The sequence below is a fragment of the Mesoplodon densirostris genome, chromosome 3 (assembly GCF_025265405.1).
Source record: "Mesoplodon densirostris isolate mMesDen1 chromosome 3, mMesDen1 primary haplotype, whole genome shotgun sequence".
Classification (NCBI taxonomy): domain Eukaryota; kingdom Metazoa; phylum Chordata; class Mammalia; order Artiodactyla; family Ziphiidae; genus Mesoplodon; species Mesoplodon densirostris.
Window position 1 is genome coordinate 136,865,403 of NC_082663.1, and position 19,042 is coordinate 136,884,444.

General features: G+C 45.9%; 1 protein-coding gene across 2 annotated transcripts in view; it reads right to left on the reverse strand.

Annotated features, from left to right (window-relative positions):
* The window catches only part of ADAM19 (ADAM metallopeptidase domain 19), a 93,826-nt gene that overhangs the window by 54,757 nt on the left and 20,027 nt on the right, over positions 1 to 19,042 (reverse strand). For both annotated transcript variants that reach the window (XM_060093722.1, XM_060093721.1), the window contains exon 4: positions 3,957 to 4,035. In XM_060093722.1, the coding sequence (XP_059949705.1) occupies positions 3,957 to 4,035 (79 nt within the window). The remainder of the gene's footprint in view (positions 1 to 3,956; positions 4,036 to 19,042) is intronic.

Genomic DNA, 19,042 nt, shown 5'->3' on the forward strand with positions numbered 1-19,042 from the left:
CCGTGTCCCTGGACGCTTGCAGATCTGCTGCTGCTCTCTAGCCAGGGCATCTCACGGCCATCTGGTCTTCCCAACCTGGCTGGATTCCTCATGGCTACAAACCACTATGTGCTAGGCCCAGGACTAGGCCCCGAGACACAACAGTGAGCAACAGACACAGCTCCAGCCTTCGTAGGACTTATGGTCTTGTGAGAGCCAATATTAGTTTAAAAGCCATACAAAGATAATTACAAATCATGAAGAATGGCTTGAAATAAAGTTCGAGGTGCCAGCAGAATGTTTGATAAGTAGGGTAGCCAGAGCATTTATGAGGCAAACCAGGACCCTGTTGAGAGTGATAAAGTGCTAAACCAGACAGACAGACACAAACCAGGACTGTTCCCAGCACACCAATGGGTGATAACAAGGGACACATTCCTACAAGCTTCTTCCCAAAAGGTCAAAAGAGATAAGCTGGTCTGAAGAGAAAGAAGGTAAAATCTCCAGGGCAGAGCCAGGTTCTTAAGAAGGTCTTAAGAAGGAGGTAAACTGTGTAGTTGCAGACACAGAAGCTTAATCTTTCCCCACCAATGTCCTGGGCCTGAGCAGGGCCAATCAGGAATCTCTGGCATTCACCTACGTAACAACAGTCCGAGTGATCCATCACCAGGACCACACTTGATTGTAGTTGTTCCTTGGTCCCCAGCAGGCAGGCATGTGACCCAGGAGGCAGCTAACCCATTCGTCTACATTCTCTGGTTCCACCCTCTGCTCAGCTCTAGGCATGAGTATAGTGCAACACACCTTACAAAGGGCTGTCACACACATCACCGCATGTGATAATAATGCCGGCCACTCACTGTTATTAACAGTAAGAGCTAACATCTACCCAGCTCTTGCTCCTGGATAAACAATTTACATGATTCTTTTCCCTTTAATTCTGATCATAGCCTTATGAGGTAGATACTCTTAGTCTCATTTTTTAAAAGGGGGAACTAAAAGCTGGAGAGGTTTTAGGTCATTCACAGGGCCACACGGCAAAGTGGAGATTCAAACCCCAGCAGCCTGACTTCAGACTCCAGGCTCTGTCTCTCTTAGCAAAAGCAGACCCAGCAAAGTGCATGGAACGTAATTTGTCAAAGCTCTGTTCAGCACCAGCGGAGATGGAGGTACTGGTCTAAGCCCTGCCTCTCACTGGTCATCTCGACTTCGGCATGTTCCTTTTTCTCTTCTCCCCTCCATTTCCTCATCTGTAAGATGTGGCGTTGGAAGAGATGTTTATAAATTCCCATAAAAATCAGTGATTCATCTTACCCTTCCACAGCCCTGAGAGTCAGATCTTAGCATATCCAATTTTCAGATGAGGAAACTCAACACTAGTGTGGTCAAAAGGGTTTTTCAGGTCACACAGCTAGTTAAAGCCAAGACTAAAACCCTGGCTTCAGACCCCAAACTCTGCAACTCGTGCTACTGGAACACACTCACAGACCATTCCCCCAGTGATCTGACCTAGATCAAGGCTGGAGCCCACAGGCCCAGCAATGGGTTGGATAAGGTTCCCACAACTCCCACTACCCCTGGCCAAGTTTGGTAGGAGAGTGTGATCCGCAACCTTTGGGTCAAGCGAAGCTAAGTGGTTTATTCCATTCCCATTTCTCTTTGAGTCTTCAGCTCCCAAGTAAGAAAGCTGCCTGGAAGCCCCCTGGGGCTGGGTGGGGGCTTTGCCAGAGCCTAGGAGCAGGGGATGTAAGAAAACAAAGAGGCATCCCATGCTTCAGGCAGAGATGTGCTTCTGTGCTTCAGTCAACCTTCAGGAAGACCTTCGGGAGGGAGGGGCTCTCTGGGAGGGAGGGGAAGTTCTCTCACTGTCCTCTGTTTCTCAAAGGCCCTCACAACATCTCTGCCTAACCCTGAGAGCACAAAGAACAAGTACACAACAGCCATGAAGTCATCGCATTCCTTCCCAGCCTCTCAGCCTGAGGGGGCCACCCTGAGGGGGCTTTCGTAGCAGGAAGCATGAGCTCATGGCAAACTCGGAGCACTGAGACCCATTCTTCAGCACAGAAGTGCAGAAGCCAAACCCAGAGGAGGGTGCTTTGTGAGGTCATAACGGCGAGGGGCTTTTGAGGCATGTCTGTCCCTTCCCCACCTCGCTGGAGACAGAGAACATAAGTCTCAAGGGAGGAAGACGTGTCAACCAAGGGGCCTTGAAGAAGGTGTGGAACCACAGCTGGCCAGCCTTCCCAGAGATGAGAAGACAGAGCCTACTTGCCTCCCGTGGGCACCAGACACTCCTTCCCCCCACCCCGCCCAGGAAGGTCTTGGTGAAGAAGGCAGCACTCATCTCCACACCCAACAATCCAACATAGCCCCTCAGCTACCGAGTTACTACAGACCTCTTAGACCCATGGAAACCTAACTGTCCTGTGTCCCTCTCCTCATTCAAGGGTGATCTGATAAACTCATCTGTGCTGCTAACGACTGTTAGTGGCTGTCATTGTCTTCCAGGCTTTTGCACTCCGGCAGGGCTACTGTAGGGACTGGATCACGTGGGAATCTCAGGGTCATGGGAAGCTGTGGGAGGAGCCCATCATGCTGCCTACACACCACACCCCCCAGATACGAACACACAAAAGCCCGTGACATCCGGCCCCAAAGGCAAAAGACTGCTCCTTCCCTTCTCCTTCACCCCTGCTCTTTGGCACAGAGTCTCAGAAGGCTCACTCAAGTCCAGAATGTCTCAACTTGGGCACTATTGACATTTGAGGCCAGATAATTCTCTGCTGTGGAGGACTGGCCTGTGCATTGTAGGGTAATTAGCAGCATCCCTACCCACCAGATGCCAGTAGCATCCACCTCCCAGTCATGATAACCCAAACTGTGCCCACAAATTGCCAAGGGTCCCCTCCTTTGTTGGCTAAAACAGTCAAAGAGACAAATAGAATATTTTAGGGTAATTGCACCTGATTAAAACTGGTATAAATCATCATGAAGCATATTTCCTTTGCTTTATGTTCATTACCAACATATTTAACAAAATTTAAGGAAAAGAAATGATTTAGGGGCTTCCCTGGTGGTGCAGTGGTTGAGAGTCTGCCTGCCAATACAAGGGACATGGGTTCATGCCCCAGTCCGGGAAGATCCCACATGCCGCGGAGCGGCTGGCCCCATGAGCCATGGCCACTGAGCCTGCACGTCTGGAGCCTGTGCTCCACAACGGAAGAGGCCACAACAGTGAGAGGCCCGTGTACCGCAAAAAAAAAAAAAAAAAAAGAAATGATTTAAACCAAAATCACTCCTAGTTGAGAACCACCACTCTAATCCTACAAATTCTAAAAGGTCCCCTGTAGGAAAAGCTACCAAACCATGAAATGTGTATGATTCATGACCTTAAATGTCCACCAGTGACCAAATGGTGTGGTGGAGCAAACTAAAAGACTAAAACCGAAACACCATTTTTTAAATGACGAATCTCTGTGCAAACAGCCAGACTCAACTTTGAGGGGAAAAGTACCCAATATGAAGATAGCAGCAAAATAAGAAAATCTTTGCATCCTAAAACCACATTAAAAAGGTAGACTACAAAATCTTACATGTCCATATGAAAAAAAAACTAACACCTGATTGGGTGAGATGACAGGATTACCAGTATATCATTTCTCTTACTTAAACTTTTGTTAGTATGTGGGTAATTAACATAAAGCAAAGAAAATGTATGCTTCACAATGATTTATATAAACTTTAATCAGATGCAACTTGCTTAAAATATTGTTTGTTTCACCATTTTAGCCAGCAAAGGGGGAGGGTATGCTTACGAAACAACAAATTCATATTTCGTGTCTCCTGCTCACTCCCTGGGTCTCAGTCAGGGAAACAATTCCTTCAGGGGAGGGACTGTCTCCACTGAGCATCTCCTCACTTCCTAGGGGTGGGTCTGGGATAGGGCAGCTGCTTGATAGATATTGACCTGAACTTACCTCGGATTTCAGGGTGGTGGTTCGAGGGTTGCCACTTGGAGTATAATGGGTTTCTGTGTAGGCTGGAGCAAAAAGGTGCCTGAAAAGAATAAAAACAGGCATTTGTCTCCTTAGATGATGGACTTCACCGTCCTGGGAACAGCAGCCAGTGATTCTAACTAAACTTGGTAGAGCCACCCCAAGAGTCTCTACACAGAAGGAACTAGGCAGTCCCATGGAACAGCTCAAGGAATAAAAAGAAAAACAGTGAAGTTTGTTATGAACTTTGTGTTCATTGGGATCATTGCTTAAGTCAGCCACAACCAGATAGAGTTGACCACAAAAGCTGTCATCTTAGATCTTAACTTGTTCTGGGTCCTGGGAAAATACATGTGCAAACACATTCCCAAAAATTCCCAGGGTCTATGGACCCTATTGTGTACCTTGACTGATTATTTCTCCAGCGTATCCACCAACTTTTGGTATCAGCACACCAATTTTTCTTTAAGGGGATCCCTCTTCCCCGGTGCATGTTTTGGTAAGACTGTCAATCAAGATATCCTACCTGGCCTTGGCCAAGGGTGGCCCTCGGCGCGAGCCAAGCCAATAGAGCAATGCTGCAAGAACTTAACAAATGGGAGCTATTCATCTGCTCCTGTGTTCCTGCTGCATGGGTTCCAGGAGTTTCCTTTGCCCATCTTTTCTGAGACCTAGTGGTTCAGATCTGCTGAGACCTGGTAGTTTTATGTGTTACCCTTCCAATATTGTTTTTTCTTTCCTAAAATTGGATATTGGTTTCTCTCTTGCCACAGACCTCTTGCAGCTGAGGTTAAGAATCCCTCACCAGGGCTTCCCTGGTGGCGCAGTGGTTCAGAGTCCGCCTGCCGATGCAGGGGACGCGGGTTCGTGCCCCGGTCCGGGAAGATCCCACATGCCACGGAGCGGCTGGGCCCGTGAGCCATGGCCGCTGGACCTGCGCGTCCAGAGCCTGTGCTCCGCAACAGGAGAGGCCACAGCAGTGAGAGGCCCGCGTACCGCAAAAAAGAAAAAAAAAAAAAGGGAAAGAAAAAAAAAGAATCCTTCACCAAAGGCAAGGTGACCTCAAATAAGGCTTTTAGAATTTCCCTGAAAGTTAAAAGACAAAAGAGCCAAATGGATGCTTCAACTAGCTCAGCCACATTAAAAGCAGAATGAATCTAAAGAAAGTCGAGGTCAGAGGGCAAAGTTTGTAATGGAAGGCACCATTAAAAATTGGAGTCTAACAAAAAAAGAATTAAGTGGATCTATATCTACTAATGTAGAAAGATGTCTAAAATGGAGTTATATAAAGACAATAAATTTCAGGAATATGTACTTTTTAAATCCCTTTTAATGAAAAAGTAACAGCAGTACACACTAGTGCATGCATCGACAACAGGTGGAGGAGGGCATACCCATCATTAATGGTGGTTATCTCAGGGAATTACAGAACATGTTCACAATGTAAGTTGTATAATATTTCTGAAAAACTGGTTGATCTTAAAGAATAATTATCATGTATTTATTCTGAAAACGGAAAATCTAATTTGAAACTGCTTTTTAAATGAGAAGATACAAGCTGAGGCCAGCATAGAAAGCCAAAGGGACCTGCAGGGACCACCCTGGTTTTGTAAGAGGTGATATTTCCCACAAGAGAGGGCCATTGAAGAGGATCTCCAGAGTCTCTCGGAGTCACTTCCAGCTCTAAGTTCCGGGACTCCAGACTCTCAGATTCCCCTCCACCCACAGAGTGCAGTCAGAAGGCAAATGCCACAAGGGTTGTCCCTTGCACTATGTCAAGCCCTTCAACGTGCTGTCTTGGACAAGAAGAAAAGAAACCCAACAGGGAGATGTAAAAACAAAGCAAAACAGAAAACCCAGCTTGTGTAGAGAAACTCCAATTCACATGGAAAGTTTGGGTCAGTAGCTAACTTGCCAGATTCTGTCTCCCTTTCTCTTTCTCCTTAGCATCTAACCAGTCAAGGATCGAAGGGAAGAGTCACCCATTTGTCTGGGCGAGATAAACTGTAAACCCCAGGAGGACAGAGGCCAAGCTGTTTTGCTCACCAGTACATACTGGTGTTTAACACGTACTCAGTGAAAGAATGTGTTAATTTCTGAATGAATGAATGAGTGAGTCGTTGAGCATACTAGGAGCTTAGAACATGGTCTGGAGTCTGAGAGACTAAGTTTCAGTGCCAGTTCTGACATTTACTGTCTCTATGGCCATGAGCGAGTTGTTCTACCTCTCCAAACCTTTGTTTCCTCTTCTGCAAAATCCCTTCTACTTGACAGGGTTGTCATCTGAGTAAAATAACCTAATGCATGAAAAGAGCTTAAAACCAGTCCTGGCTCAGAGTGGGGCTCAGTAAAGGTTAGTGATTATCATTATTGCTTTCAACAGGGATTATGATGGGAAGAACCCAGAAAAACTGATGGAATTTACCTATTTCCTTTCAATTCCCCCCAGCCATTAACTCCCCAGTATATCACTTGAGAGAGGTGAAAAAACAATGAGCTCATTCCTGCAGCCCATTTCCTTGGTCTGCTTTCACAGACTGCATAATGGATGGCGAGTCAGGAGTTCAGAATTTAATAGTCCATCCTGGATGACGGTAGGGAGACGTGAGTTTTCCCACAGTAATGCACTCCTGGAAAATACACCCTCAGCCTCTTCTGAGTCTTAGGGGGGAAAATATTCATCCAGTGACACCAAGATGCTCCAAAGAGAGCAATCCAGATTGAACCTCAGAGGAGTCCACATTCTTGTCGGTTCTTGGCCCCACATCCTCAGCAGGGTAAGCATCTTTCTGCACCTTCTTATTCTGAGGTTCTGCCACTGTCATCATAGGACTCTCAGAGCCTCAGTGCTGAGAGGGACCTCAGGAATCATTAAGCCAAACTCACTAGACTGTGGACTCCCTAAGAGCAGGGAGCACGGCTGCCTTGTTCAGTGCTTCTCCCCGGCTCCTAATACCAGGCAGGTTTATTCTTTGAAAAAGTGGATGAATGAATAGATGAACGAACAAACGGATCTTCTACCTTGTGTAGGAATCTGCCAGATGGCCATTCGGCACTGGACATCTCCAGTGACAGGGAGCTCCTGAGACCACCCACCCCATTTCTGACCACATATAATAGTTAGAGAAAGTTCTTACACTGAACCAAAAGCTACCCCTCTCTGTAACCGGCACCCACTGGCCTCATTCTTGTCTGCTGAATCCACAAGAAACAGTCTGCTCCCTCTTCCACCTAACTGCCCTTTTCAGGACCAGCAGCATTAGCATTACCTAGGAACTAGTTAAAAATGGAAATTGTAAAAAAAAAAATATATATATATATATATATATATATATGCAGATTGCCAGGCCCCACTGCAAACGTCCTTGCACACAGAAACTCTGTGGTTGGAGCCCAACCATCTGTTGTTGTAATAACTCTCTGAGTGATTCTCGGGCAGAACCACCACCCTAGACCACAAGTTCTCAACATACTTTTAAAGCAGGCAAACTTCAAAAATATCCACGTGTCTCACTACCCAAGCCTCCATCCCCCTTCTACCTCCACCACACCCTGGATCATTCTGAGCTTAAGAAACCCTGAAAAGTTGCAATCAAAATAGTTCACATGCCTTTAAGTGAGAAAGCATTTCACCTCACAACATGCCTATGAGGACACTGCAACCTCGGAACTGTAACTTGTCCAAGCTGTCACGGCACAGTGTCAGAGCCGGGTTTCAAAGCCAAGTCTGTTGGACCAGACCATACTTTTTTTTTTTTTTTTCTGTGGTACGCGGGCCTCTCACTGTTGTGGCCTCTCCCGTTGCGGAGCACAGGCTCCGGACACGCAGGCTCAGCGGCCATGGCTCACGGGCCCAGCCGCTCCGCGACATGTGGGATCTTCCCGGACCGGGGCACGAACCCGTGTCCCCTGCGGACATGGCAGGCGGACTCTCAACAACTGCGCCACCAGGGAAGCCCCAGAGCATACTTTTTAAGCAGTTCTCTTCTCTGTCTCTATTAGAAGGTAGAAGCATAAAACTAAAGCACTACCAGCAGTAGTCCAAAGCACAATTTGACAGTGATAACAGCAGCCTTGAGAACATATGATGCTACAAAAAGGAGGCTCCTGGGTCTTAGATGTGAATACATGCAGAGAAGAGCCGTAGGGGTAAGCAAAGCACAGGGCAAGATAAAGAGGATAGACATGTAAGGACGTCAGGGGTCGTTTTGGGGGTTTTTTTTGTTTGTTTTTTTAATAACAACCCTTTCCCCAAATGCGGTTGCGGATGTTGACCAGGAGGGTCATCCTTCCTTCTAAAAGCAAAAGGAAGGGTTATGTTCCATCACCACTATCTGTGCAATTGTACCGATTCATAAGACACTGCTTTCACACGCTCCCCGTCACCCCAAGCTAGGCCCATCTATGCCTCCAGTCCCTGGTGGTGCCTTGGCGCTGCTCTCGGCACCAAAGACACTATCCCCTCAGAGACAGGGCTGCAGGGCCACTGAGCAGCCCAGCTCAGCCCAGCCACCCCTTCTCCAACCACATCTTGTTCTCATCTCCTCTCTGACAAGGGGCTGGCTCAGCAGATCTGCAGGAAGCTGTCTCTCACCACTGGAGTGTGCTAGGATTTTCAGGAAACGAGTGGCGAGTGATGTGCATCCAGGAAGAGAGAAGGACTGTCCAAGATTTCCCACCCTGCCCCCTCCTTTTTCTGGCTTTGATGGAAATGCAATTTCTGAAGAAGTGCCTCCCACCCGTGCCCTCAAGGCTCACAAGCCCACAGGCAAGCAGAGATCACACATCATCCCAATGCTAATAGCAGCCAGCACTGCAGTGCTCACTTTGGGTGAAACTCAGGTTGCCCAGACCCCAAAGTCCTCGAGCAATCTTCTGAATCTTTGTATCTTCTGAATCCCAACTGGGAAAATAAGCTGTCCCCCAAATATTGGACATAAAACATAAGGTGACTCTCCAGGGAGGGACAACAGAATTGCCCATGGTGGCCTGGTAACTGTACATGCATCCAGACCCCCCAAAACATACTGCAGCTCCAACAGCCCTGACCCACCTTTCCTAAGGTTCTCAGCCTTCGAACCCAGAACCGTCCCTTTAAGGACTATGTACTGTCAGACTAATTTCAAATGCTTCTCTAAGCTTCTCTAAAACCCTCTCTAGGGAGAAAGAAGCAGCGGGACTAAAATTTGCAAAACGTCTTCCCGAGTCCAATCCCCCCATCCTGCTGCTTCAGATAAGCAAATCAGTGAAGACAAAGTGATAATTTCCAAACTACCTTGAAAAACAACCCTACCCAGATATGCTCAGCATAAACAAACAGCACTCTGCTCATCCCAGTGGCTATTTTTACTGACACCTCCTTCTCCCAGGTCTTGCTCCATATCTAGCTCTTTCAGGAGTATTGGGGGCATTTATACACTGGTGATGCTTGGGAGGTACAGCCTTGCTGGTCCCTCTTATCTTCTCTGGAGGAGCCTCACCCTCACCCTGTCCATCCATGCGGGTGATAACATAAGGCTCTTTCATTTATCACTTATACTTACAATGCCGCCATAACGAGACTCAGCCCAGTAATACAACACCCGGAAATGCTGTTAAAAAATATAAAATCCCAGGCCCCATCCCAGCCCCACTGAGAATTACATTCTCTAGAGAAGGACTCAGAAATCTATATTTTTAATAGTTTTTCCAGGTGATACTTTTTCAGTCTCTAGGAATTCTCCATTGTATCAATTTTAACATTTTTAATTCTTTTTCTTATTTCTAGCCTCCTAAGCACTCTCTCAAAATCTAAAGATAATATCAGCACAGCCTAGAGGGAAAGTCCCGGGCTCAGAAAGGTTTGGTTTGAGCACCAGCTGCACTACTCTCTAGATGACTGTCATTTCAAACCCTGGAAATGAGACAAAAGATCACCATAATGCCTTTCAATGTCATACAAAAGCACTGTCAAATCACAGGCTCTGGGAGGTCTGAGGTTCTTTGGACTCCATAGGGGGAAATGTAGCTTTGAAAGACTATTTACAATTAATTAGGGCAGCTCTTGTAAAACCCTGTAAAATTAGATGTTAACTTGTAAAAACCTAATAAGATAGAATAGAGATACAAATGATTTCAATCTAGCAGAAAAGATAACTCTCAAGGTTATGATTTTATTGCCCATAGAATATTAACCAGTTTTGTATGTAATTTAGCAATGTTATCTCAGCATTCCTTCTTCACTATTGAAAAAATACGTTTCCCTTATCTATCCAATTTTTAAACCAGTTTTATCATTTTGTTGGTTCCTCCATTAATTAAACAAAACTTTGACAAAAGCTCACTATCTGTATTTGTATGAGAACTGTTTTCAGTTGAGCCACATAAATTCTGTCTTTTTCCTAGACTGAAAATGAACAGGGTGATAATTATGATCTCACAGCCCCACTGAGAGGATCAAATGAGAAAATACATTCAAATACTAGCTATGACGTTTATGAGTTCTGTGAACTTGGGCAAATCGGTTAGCCTCTCTGTGCCTCAGTTTTCTCATCTATAAAATGGGGGAAATAATAGAATCTACTTCATAGGGTTACTATACAATGTTAGGAGAGTGTCTGACTATGAATATTTGCTAAATAAAATAAACAAATGTGAAAGAAATCTTTGCAAAGTATAAAGTATTTCTTTCTACAAATATCATTGTTAACATTTTCTCCGGGACTATCTATGTGCACATGTGGTAAAACTTGGTAATTGTTAACCAAGATAATGGGCTTCTGAGAGTTCATAATACTAGTCTCTCTCCTTTTGGGTATATTCAGAAATTTTAATATTCATATTTTTTAACTAGCAAGGTGATACTATACACATCACAAGCTACTCAGCCTCAGTGTCCCTTTCCATCAACTGGAAATGGTGATGCCCAGGACATGCAGACATTGGGAAGAGCTTTTGAAAAGCAGAGAATGATATTCTAATGTAATGGCTAGTGCTTGCCCATATTTGGGACAAAATAACAAATTCAGTAAGTAGTGTTTTGTTGTCTTTTGTTTTCAAAGAGCAAGAAAGAAAAGGGGAGAAGAGACAGCTCAAGCTGTCTCAGAACCAAGATTTCCAAAGCAGTGCTCACTCCACCTCTGACTCCAAAGGAATGGAAACAAACCAACATGCCAAAGGCATGCATGGCCCTAAAGCCAAATAAGGGGCCCACAGGCAGAGGCATTCCTTTTTGAGGGAACAGAAAGTTTAAGGAAGGGGGAACTTTAAAGGTTGCTCCTGATGTAAAGAGTAGATCTCCTCCTACTCCAAGGACTCACTTGAGCACGCATCATCGCTCCTAGAGGCCCAGCTCCAGAAGCAATGCCACAAAGAAAGATGGTGCCACCCACAAGCCTGGCATAAAGCCGAAGCATGTTGTCTTTAACCTTCTATTAAGGAAGTGTCCAAACAATGCATTAAATCAACACTCTTTTCACCAAACGCATCCCATGACATCTTCTCCCAGTCCCCACAAGACCTGGCACCCTTCCGACCAGGTCCTGGTCCTGTGTTTTGCTTTTGTGTTGTCGACCAAAGGATGTTTGGATGAGCTCTGTTTACTCCTTTGGCCAGCAGGGTCTTTATTTAATCCTCTTCAGGCCTCGCTCTTGGCTGCCTCCACGAAGATGGAGTAACCTCTCTGTGCAAATAGGGCTGACCTCTTGGGATCAGGATGCTTAACTGTCAGGGACCCGAGAGGCCCTCAAAATGGCTCACCCAAGAAGAGTTTATGGGTTTCTTTTGCAGGATCCTGTAAAGTACCCATTACCGGCACTTATTGGAATTGGATAAGAACAGTTCAGGGAAATGGGGTACTATGTTTACTACTTCTGAGAAAAATAAAGAAGTGGAAACCAGTTACCACAAGCAACCAAACCAGTTTCGATAGCAACAAGTTTCTGGTAAATCACCACAGTTATCAGATTAACGTGAAGGGAAGAGGCAATGGTTCAGTTGTACAGATAAACTTTGGGGATAAGACACAGGAAAAGTGAAGAAAAGAAATCTCTAAGATCACAGGACTTATGAAAATATGCTTAGAAAAAGGGGAGTAGGTGGGCTATCCCATGAATAAAAGCAAACAAAAAAAAAGCAAAGACCACAAACCAACCTGCCCTAAATGTGGGTTCTTGGTCCCTTTTAGGCTCTGATTAAATATCCCAGTAACTCTGATAAACCTTGACCAATGTTTCTTAGCATCCTAAAGCACAAATCACAGTGAATGCACAAGTCAAGAAGGTTAGAACTTGGAAAAGTCCTCCTAGAACATAGTGGACATATGTTGTCCTATACTGCCCAGCAGCCCTGCTACTTTCTTGGGAAAACAGTGCCAAATTTACATTTAGAGAAATGTTCCCCTCTTGCTGCATGCTGACTGGGGCCACCTGGAGTCAGTCATAACAAGTCAGGACAATCAGGTCTCATTTCACTGAATTTCTAGATGAGTGACACCGGTAAAAATGGCTGGAGCTGAGACACAACCATTGGTGGCACCTGAAGATGATGTTGAAATCTCATCCTCTGCACACCGATGCTGAATCGAACCTCAGAGACAGAGTTTCGGGTGAAGTAGAAAGAATAGTGTTATTGCTGTGCCAGGCCAAGGGGACCACAGCGGGCTCCTACACTTGAAAACCACGTATCCCAATCCGGATGGATTTTTTTTTTTTTTTTTTTTTTTGTTGTTGTTGCTTTGGGTCTTCGTTGCTTCGCACGGGCTTTCTCTAGTTGCAGCTAGTGGGGGGCTACTCTTCCATGTGGTGCGCAGGCTTCTCATTGCGGTGGCTTCTCTTGTTGCGGAGCATGGGCTCTAGGCACGTGGGCTCAGTAGTTGTGGCTCGCGGGCGCTAGAGCACAGGCTCAGTAGTTGTGGCTCGCGGGCGCTAGAGCGCAGGCTCAGTAGTTGTGGCACACAGGCTTAGTTGCTCCGCGGCATGTGGGATCTTCCCAGAGCAGGGCTTGAACCCATGTCCTCTGCATCGGCAGGCTGATTGTTGACCACTGCGCCACCAGAGAAGTCCCCAACCTGGATTTGATGAGGAGTTTTATAACAGTGGTTCAAGGGTGGGGTCGCTGACAAGATTAGGGTGTACACAGGGGCCTGCACTCCCTTAATCCCAGTCTCAGGTCTCCTAATCTTGATGAGCTTCTCGGGTCCCTTTAATCTTGCCTCAGGTGGTTTCTTGGCTGCTCCTCCCTTGATTAGCAGCTGTTGGAATCTGCCTTTTGGAACTCAGGGAAGGTCATGAGGGCTGGAGCCTTGCCTACAAGAAATGGGGAACAAAAAGGCCTCCGTGCCCGGGAGCCCCACAGGGTCCTGCTTGGTTTCAAAGAGACTCTCTATGAATTCCTAGACCCTGTCCTTTTCAAGCCCTAGCTCTTCAGCTTTTCCCTAACTCTGTGTGTTGCCTCATACGCTTCCCCATAAAGTTTTATTGGAGGGGAGGGGGATTGGTGAATAAATGGCAGAGTCTACTGCAACAAAAAATCTTTATATGTCACCCTCTCTGTTCAGTGCTTATCCCCATTCCATTCTCATGGATGAAAAATTTGAAAAAGAGCAAAAGCAACTTACCAACATCACAGAATTATATTTTGCTTCTAAACTCGTCAGTCTAAATGAACTAAAGCTACCTAAACGTCAGCATCAGCAGTAGATAACCCAAGAGTTGGGCCATCCAGACACTCCCAAAAGGCAGAGAGGAAGGATGCTCGTGCAAACTCATCAATGAATGCTTATTAAGCAGCATAATATGGTACAAACTGCAGGGCACACAGCCTCAGGAAGACCAAGTTCCTCCTGGCTTGAATTCATCACGTATTTGCTCTGGATTCTTGGCCAAGCTGCAGTGCCTCTTCGGAACACCCATTCCACAAGTATTTATTGAGGCCAATCATGTGCCAGGCGCTGTGCTGGGCGATGTAAAGGAGGCAAGCACAGCTTTCCTGCCCTCCACGGGGCACCTCGCTCATGAAGATTAGAGGAGGCTGAAGGGTGGCAGCTTATGCCACCCCAGACATGCCACTTTAGCATAAGGATCATTTTGAGCTGAAGGCAACTGAGAAGAAGCAGATACAAGAAAAGCTCCTTGCCCTCCTCCTATTTGCCTAAAAGCGGGTCATCAATTCTCAAAGGTGTCCCTCCTCCTCTCTCTACCAGGAAGGACAAAAGTTAATCACCAGAGACAACTTTAGACCCCGTCAGCCTGGAGACGGCACCAGAGGAATCCACACAACAAACTTTAAAAACTAGCCTTTATCTATTATTTCCCAAATATATACCTTCCCACTGTTTATGGCCTTTAGAAACCTAAAACCTCTTTCCTTTTTCCTACCATTTCTCTACAAACTTATTGTTCTTTGTTGAAGATGCTACAGAAGCCTCAATTCTGTGTCACTCATTTTTCTCTGGGTATCTCCCATGTATACATGTTAATAAACTTCTGTTTGTTTCTCTCTTGTTAATCTGTCTTTTGTTACAGGGTACCCAGCCGAGAACTTAGAAAGGAAGACAGAAAATTATTTCCCCCTTTCCAAAGTCATCTGTGAAAGTACTTTGCAAACACTAACAGGCCACACAGAAGGTAGATATTACTATTCAGTCCCTAGAAACCAAGTCTCTATATTACAACCTATCTTCCTTCCTTCCTAGAACTGCTGCAAACCACAGCTGCAATCAACTTCCAATTTCCCCTAACAAGCTGCCTACACAGCTTCGGAGGAGGGGTGCGTGCGTGCGTGCATGTGTGCGTGAGTGTGTGCATGTGCGCGCGCACGTGTATGTTGAGCACAGAGAGAAAGGGCCGCCTAGGGATCAGGAACTCAGTATCCTCAACACTGCTGATCTCCTTTTCCACAGCCATATTCCTATCACCACATAACTGAAAGGCCAGTTTAACCTTCGCATTCTTACCCAAGCCCCAAAGCCAGCATCGATAAGAGATAAAGAGCTTCTAGAATACAAGGGGTCTGACATCTTTCCCAACACTTAGATCTCCTCTTTCTCTAGCACTCCAGTCTTCCTCCAAAGGAATCCCTTTCCATGACTTGTCCTTCCTTTCCTGGGAAGGGGGGCGGGGGGGGCGGCCTCGGAAAAAGAAACCAAGCCTGATATAATGCAGTCATTATAGCCCCTTTGGCCCATCTGGACCTCTCTCAAGGGAGACTGATGCAAGAGGAGAAAACGTGGGGGCCGCCAGTTTCCTGCAAACCCGTAACCTCGGGGGTGAAAGAAGGAGGAAAAGGGGGCAGTGGGGCACATGGGAGCCATGGAGGGGACTGGAAGGGAGCCATAAGTACAGAAGTCATAAAGACCCATTTCTCCTTAAACTGGCTCAGGAAAGCCTGGCCCAGCTCCACCCACTCAATGATATCATTGTTTTCAACAAAAGCTGGTTTGAGAACCCGAAGGAAGACCCCCAGCGAGGCCTCACCAGTTCCTGGAAGATCAGTCAAGTGCTCAGAATTGTAGATAAGGGGGGAAGTCTATGTAAGGGTGAAAATTACAGAGATAACCAGGGTAAGGACAGACCGCTTCTGCCAGGACTTTTAGGGCCACGGAAAGAGTATAGGATGCTACTTTTCACATAGATTTTGATTCCCCACCACCAGAGTTGATGACTGGAGATTATTACCTTCAACTACTGAGAAAACTAAAGATCTGAGAAGTGGCTTATCTGAGGTCCCACCACAAACTAAGGACAAACACGGGGACTTGTACCACTGTCCTGCTACTTACTCAAGCCAGGAACCTCAGATTGGCCTTTGAATCCACCCCCTTCCTCAGCTCATATCCAACCCATCTCCGAGTCTCCATGATTCCACCCTATAAGTATCTCTGGAATCTGTCCCCTTCTTGAAGGGGGGACAGATAAGTGTCTCCATATCTGTAACCACTTCCCTATATGAGATCACCATAATTTCCCCCTCAGATTAAAATAAAGCTTTAGAATGGGTCTTATTACTATCACCAGTCTTGCCCTTTCCAATCCATCCTACACACTGTAGTCTAAGTAATTTTTCTCACATGCACTTTGGATGCTGTCACTACCTGCCTTTTAAAATTTCTTCATCGGCCCCCCATTGCCCTCAAGATACACACCCAATCCTTTGAAGGAGCCTATAAGGCCCTTCAAGGACTCGCCCCTGCCTACCTGGACAACCTCTTCTCTCACCGTTTCCTTCCTCCCTCTTGCTCTCTGCTCTAACCACAAAGAACAACTTTTCATCATCAACAAAGGCCTTAGAGCCTTTATTCCTGCTACTTGCCCTGCGTGGAACCCATCCCCCTTGTATAAGCCACAACTCTACCACCACCCTACTTCCTTTTACTTCGCTTCCTCCTAGAAGCCTTCGCAGGCCCTCAATCCAGGGTAGGTTGCCCTTCCCCGTGCTCCCACGGTACCCTCTACTTCCCCCAACATAGCCTGTCCCACACTGCTCAGTAATGGTTGGATTATCTCTCTCCTCCACTAAGCTCTAAGCCCCATGATGTCAAACTGTGTTTGCTTGCCGTTACTCTTCCAGGAATACCCAGGACCTAGCCCAATGCCAGCCACCAAGCTGGCACGCACAATATTTGTTAAATGAAGGAAGAGAAGGTAAGAGAGAAAGGAAGTTAAGAATTCCCAATGAGTGGGCTTCCCTGGTGGCACAGTGGTTGACAGTCTGCTTGCCGAGGCAGGGGACACGGGTTCGTGCCCCGGTCCGGGAGGATCCCACATGCCGCGGAGCGGCTGGGCCCGTGAGCCACGGCCGCTGAGCCTGCGCGTCCGGAGCCTGTGCTCTGCAACGGGAGAGGCCACAACAGTGAGAGGCCCGCGTACTGCAAAAAAAAGTAAAAAAAAAAAAAAAAAAAAAAAGTAAGAATTCCCAATGAGTAACCCAGAGCTCAAGCCCTGGAGACTCAATACACTGGAGACTCGTCAGAAAAACCATGGATTCTGTGACCCAATACCTACTCCCAGTTGAGTTTGAGCAAGACCTGCAACTTGCTCCAGGGTGCCCAAAAGCCTATTCATTTAGCATCCAAGGTATCAACCAAAGGTCTGTGTATGTCACTGAGTTCTAAATAGAGAAAGAGTAAAGGTTACATTCTTAAAATCAGAATATCTCCTGGGCAAAATGTAAACTTGTCTTCATTCTCAGGACAGAACCAGTCCAGAGGCCTCAGAACTGGCCTCCTCCTATAGACTCTTCCCTGGGGATAATCATGCTCCATGTCCTAAGCACAAAGGTTGGAGAGTAGAAATCCAGCTTCCAGGGAGTCTGGATGAAGAGCCTAGGCACATCCTTGAAGATGAAAACAGAGGTCTGGTCAGGAGACTCCCCCAACTCCCCAAGTTATGAAGAAGCCACCTTTGCCTTGGGCTCAGCCCCTTGCAGTCCATGGCTCCATCCGCCAGGTACACCTCCACCCACTGGGCTCAGCCCAAATTTCCCTTCGATGGCGAGGGGTTGGGGAAGAACTTCTTCTCATCCGAGGTGCAGAAAACACAGCTCAGCTTTAAATTGCACCTCAAGCCTCTTTCCTAAAAATACCCCAACTACCTCTCTGACAATATGGTTTTACCAGAGGCAAGAGAAAGCCCAACTCAAAGTCAAAAATAAGAAAACAAAAAAATTTGAACTCTAAGCCACTCAAATCCTCAGGTAGCCCAGCTGTGGAAGGGAGAGAAACCGCTTTCCCACTGCCACATACCACTCTTCTGAATTATAATGATTTGGCTAGCTGGAATACTGAATTCCTAAGAGCTTATTAGCACTCCAGTTTTGGTTCCCCTAGATCCAGACCAAATATTTATATATTAATTTCTCAGTCTGAATTCCTTTCTCATTCTTCCACTCATCTCTCCTCCCTCCCTCATCCGAAGCCTCCCCTCCTTGCTCCCACAAGACAGAGCTCCAAGGTACCCTCCTGAGGGAAGTTTTCTCTAACCCCCAGTGAGAAATTCCCCCTTCCTTACCGCCCCCTCAGCACTTTACTTTTAACGGTATTAAGTAAATTTGTAACCAACCTTGGATTATGCTGTTTGAGCATTTTCTCTCCCATAGAGAGTAAACGGCCAGAGGGCAAGGCTATGGTCTGCATCTGCTCCCTACAGCACCAAGCATAGGACTTTACACACAGGTGCTCAATCAATATTTGCTGAAATCAATACTACAAAGCTACAGTAATCAAAATAGCATGGTGTTGGCACAAAACAGACATATGGATCAATGGAACAGAATAGACAGCCCAGAAATAAACCCACACACCTACGGTTAATTAATCTTCGACAAAGGAGGCAAGAATATACAATGGGAAAAAGACGGTCTCTTCAGCAAGTGGTGTTGGGAAACTTGGACAGCCACATGTAAACCAGTGAAGTTATAATACACCCTCTCACCATACACAAAAATAAACTCAAAATGGCTTAAAGACTTAAACATAAGACCTGACACTATAAACTCCTACAAGAGAACATAGGCAAAACATTCTCTGACATAAATTGTACCAATGTTTTCTTAAGGTCAGTCTCCCAAGGCAATAGAAATTAAAAGCAAAAATAAACAAATGGGACCTAATCAAACTTACAAGCTTTTGCACAGCAAAGGAAACCATAAACAAAATGAAAAGACAACCTTCAAAATGGGAGAAAATATTTGCAAATGATGCAACTGACAAGGGCTTAATTTCCAAAATATACAAACAGCTCATACAACGCAACAACAAAAAAAACAAACAACCCTATCCAAAAATGCGCAGAAGACCTAAACAGACATTTCTCCTAAGAAGACATACAGATGGCCAACAGGCACATGAAAAGATGCTCAACATCACTAATTATTAGAGAAATGCAAATCAAAACTACAAGGAAGTATCACCTCACACCAGTCAGAATGGCCATCATTGAAAAGTCTACAAATAACAAATGCTGGAGAGAATGTGGAAAAAAGGGAATCCTCCTACACTGTTGGTAGGAATATAAGTTGGTGCAGCCACTGTGGAAAACAGTATGGAGGTTCTTCAGAAAACTAAAAATAGAATTATCCTATGATCCAGCAAT